The sequence below is a fragment of the Pinus tabuliformis genome, chromosome 3_2 (assembly GCF_031772625.1).
Source record: "Pinus tabuliformis cultivar Carrire ecotype Pingquan chromosome 3_2, CPIR1, whole genome shotgun sequence".
Classification (NCBI taxonomy): Eukaryota; Viridiplantae; Streptophyta; class Pinopsida; order Pinales; family Pinaceae; genus Pinus; species Pinus tabuliformis.
The window spans coordinates 771,333,326-771,335,962 of record NC_142302.1 but is presented as its reverse complement, the minus strand read 5'-3'; the positions used below and the strand labels follow the sequence as shown (position 1 = coordinate 771,335,962).

The 2,637-nt window shown below is 44.3% G+C and overlaps 1 protein-coding gene across 1 annotated transcript; it reads right to left on the bottom strand.

Annotated features, from left to right (window-relative positions):
* Window positions 1-1,039: 1,039 nt before the first annotated feature.
* Window positions 1,040-1,891, bottom strand: LOC149182901 (uncharacterized). The gene has a single exon (XM_089414715.1). It carries the CDS (start codon window positions 1,889-1,891, stop codon window positions 1,040-1,042), a length of 852 nt encoding a protein of 283 aa, XP_089270841.1.
* Between the last annotated feature and the right edge of the window lie 746 nt (window positions 1,892-2,637).

Here is a 2,637-nt window from a genome sequence, read left to right as displayed (position 1 = left end):
CCTTGATCAACCTACCCAGACCTTCTACAGCCAGGATGAAGAGGAAAGGAGATAGGGGATCTCCCTGCCTTAGCCCCCACGAGGGGTTGAAGGCTTCGGTGGGGGTACCATTTAACAGAATTGACATCACTAGGGTGCCTACCATAGATAGGATCCATTTTATCCATCTTTGTTCAAATCCATGAGCTTTGAGAATGCCTTCCAAGTACCCCCAGCTAATGCGATCGAACGCCTTAGCCAAGTCTAATTTGATAAGCATACCTGGGTTACGGGAATTTTTCAGGGAGTGTATCACTTCCTGGGCCACAATAATTCCATCTGTAATCTGCCGCCCTTTGACGAAACCTGTTTGCTCCGGTGCAATGAGATCTGGCAGGATCGGCTTGAGTCTGTTTACCATAACTGTTGCTAGAATTTTGTAAACTACATTACAAAGGGATATAGGCCTGAATCCCTGCGGTTCGTCCGAGCTGCCATTCTTCGGGATCAGAGCCAAGAAGGTGGCATTCAGTCCCTGGTGCATACGCTTAGAACACCTAGATTCCTCCACTAGGTCGAGCAAGTCATTTCCCATAAAACTCCAGGCAGCCTGGTAAAACTCAATAGTAAAGCCATCGGGACCCGGGGCCTTATTTTTTGGCATTTTGTTAACCACTTCCTCAAGCTCTTCCTTGGTGATTACCCTGAGCAGAGCCAGATTTTGTTCTCTGGAAACTTTCTTAGGGATATGTTGGCAGACCTTGTCTATTTCCGCGGTTCTATTGGCATTTGGCTCTGTGAGGATGTCTTTGAAATGTTCCACCAAGAGTCGTTCCATTTCTTTCTGCTGCGTTACTCTGTTTCCCTGGCTGTCTTTCAAGGAGAAGATTCTGTTATGATGGCGGTGGTTCAACATTGCTTTATGGAAGAATTTGGAATTCTTTTCCCCCTCTTTTAACCATTGGACACGAGATTTCTGTTTCCACAGAATTTCTTCCTGTTTTCGCCTTTCCTCCAATTGATTGATTACCCTGCCTTCCTCCTCGGCTAGCTCCTCATTTCATCCATCCGTGATGATTTGTTGCTGTATTCCTTCCAATCTGGACTGAAGTTTTCCTTGCTCCTGTTGGATATTACTGAATTCTTCCCTATTCCATTTCTTGATTTTGCTCTTTATTTCTTTGAGTCTGAGCTGGAACGAGTGCATTTTGCTGCGGCCTTCCATTCCCCTCTTGCTTTCCTGCCACCAGCTCCTTAGTTTGTCTAGGAAGTCTGGAGCTCTAAGCCAAAAGGACTCAAAACGGAAGGGTCTCTTTTTATTTAGATCGTTCAAGGCTATTTCAAGCTTAATTGGCCAGTGATCAGACCCTGTTGAGGGTAGGATAGAGGCTTCATAGAAGATATCCAACCCGATTATGTGCTCCGAGATTAGAAATCTATCCAATCTTGACGCGATTTGTTTGGTCCCACCTCTTCTATTGTTCCAGGTGAATTTCCCGTTTATAGTTGGGATATCAACCACCCTTAATTCTGCTTGGACGTCTCTGAATCTTTCCATCTCCGGGTCTTCTCTGCTTATTCCACCTTTTTTCTCTTCTCTAGAGGTTATCAAGTTGAAGTCTCCTGCCAGAATCCATCTCTGCTCCTGGTGCATATTTCTTAGCTTTTCCAGTTGGTTAAGGAACAAGCCTCTATCAACATGGGTATGGGGCCCATAGATAGTCGAGACTGCCACCCATTCGCTTTGCCCAATGAGCCTGAATCTTCCTGTCAGGGTTCTTGACATTCCTATCCACCAATCTGTTAGGACTTCTGCCGGATTCCAAATAATTGCTATCCCTCCTGCACTTCCTTTGGCGTCTATGGTTACCTGTTCATATCTTGGTTTTATTTTATTGAGAATTTCCTCCATCCTTTGTCCTGATATTTTAGTTTCTTGGATAAGCATGATTTGTGGTTTATCCTTCCTCAGTCTTGTTGCCAAATGTCTCTGTTTACCTTTGCTGTTTAAGCCTCTAATATTCCAAGATGTCAAAATCATTGGTTAACTTCGGATAGGTTGTGAAACACCGCTGACAGTAGGACCACTCTCAGTTTATTGACCAACATTTCTCCCATGAGTTGTATGGAGTCTTTGAGATTTTTCCTTCCTCTTTTTTTCTTTCCCCCTTTCCTTGTCCTTGCTGATCGGTTCTGCTTTCCTTCTGGCTCTCTTGGGATTCTTCTGGTGTGGCTTTGCCTTTCTCTAGTTTGGCTTTATACTGCTGAAAGGTATCCGCATACAACCTCTTTTGATCTTCTGGAATAAACCTCTCATCTAAGTGTCTCCATTCGTGCAATAGTTTTCTTAAGACTTCTTCCTCTTGACTTAGATCTTCCCTGTTTGTCTCCAAGTCTGTCTCCATCTGTTCAGCTTCTTCGTTCTGTTCCTTGCCTTTCTCCATTGGCTCACTCAGGGCTTTCCTTTTTGAGTGGTTTCTTTCACTACTCTCACTATTTTCTGACCCCTTATCCTCTTGGTTTTCCATGGTTTGGTCCTCCTCTTCGCCCTCTTCCTGTAGTATTGCAAAGCTGTTTGATTTCTCTGGGGATGATTGTTTTTCCTTCCTGTTTTCCTGGGGGGTTTCCTTATTTGTTTTCCGTTTGCTTTTCACCTCT

Coding starts and splice junctions, on each gene's coding strand:
- LOC149182901 (XM_089414715.1), bottom strand. CDS start 1,891: ATGGAGGAAATTCTCAATAAAATAAAACCAAGATATGAACAGGTAACC.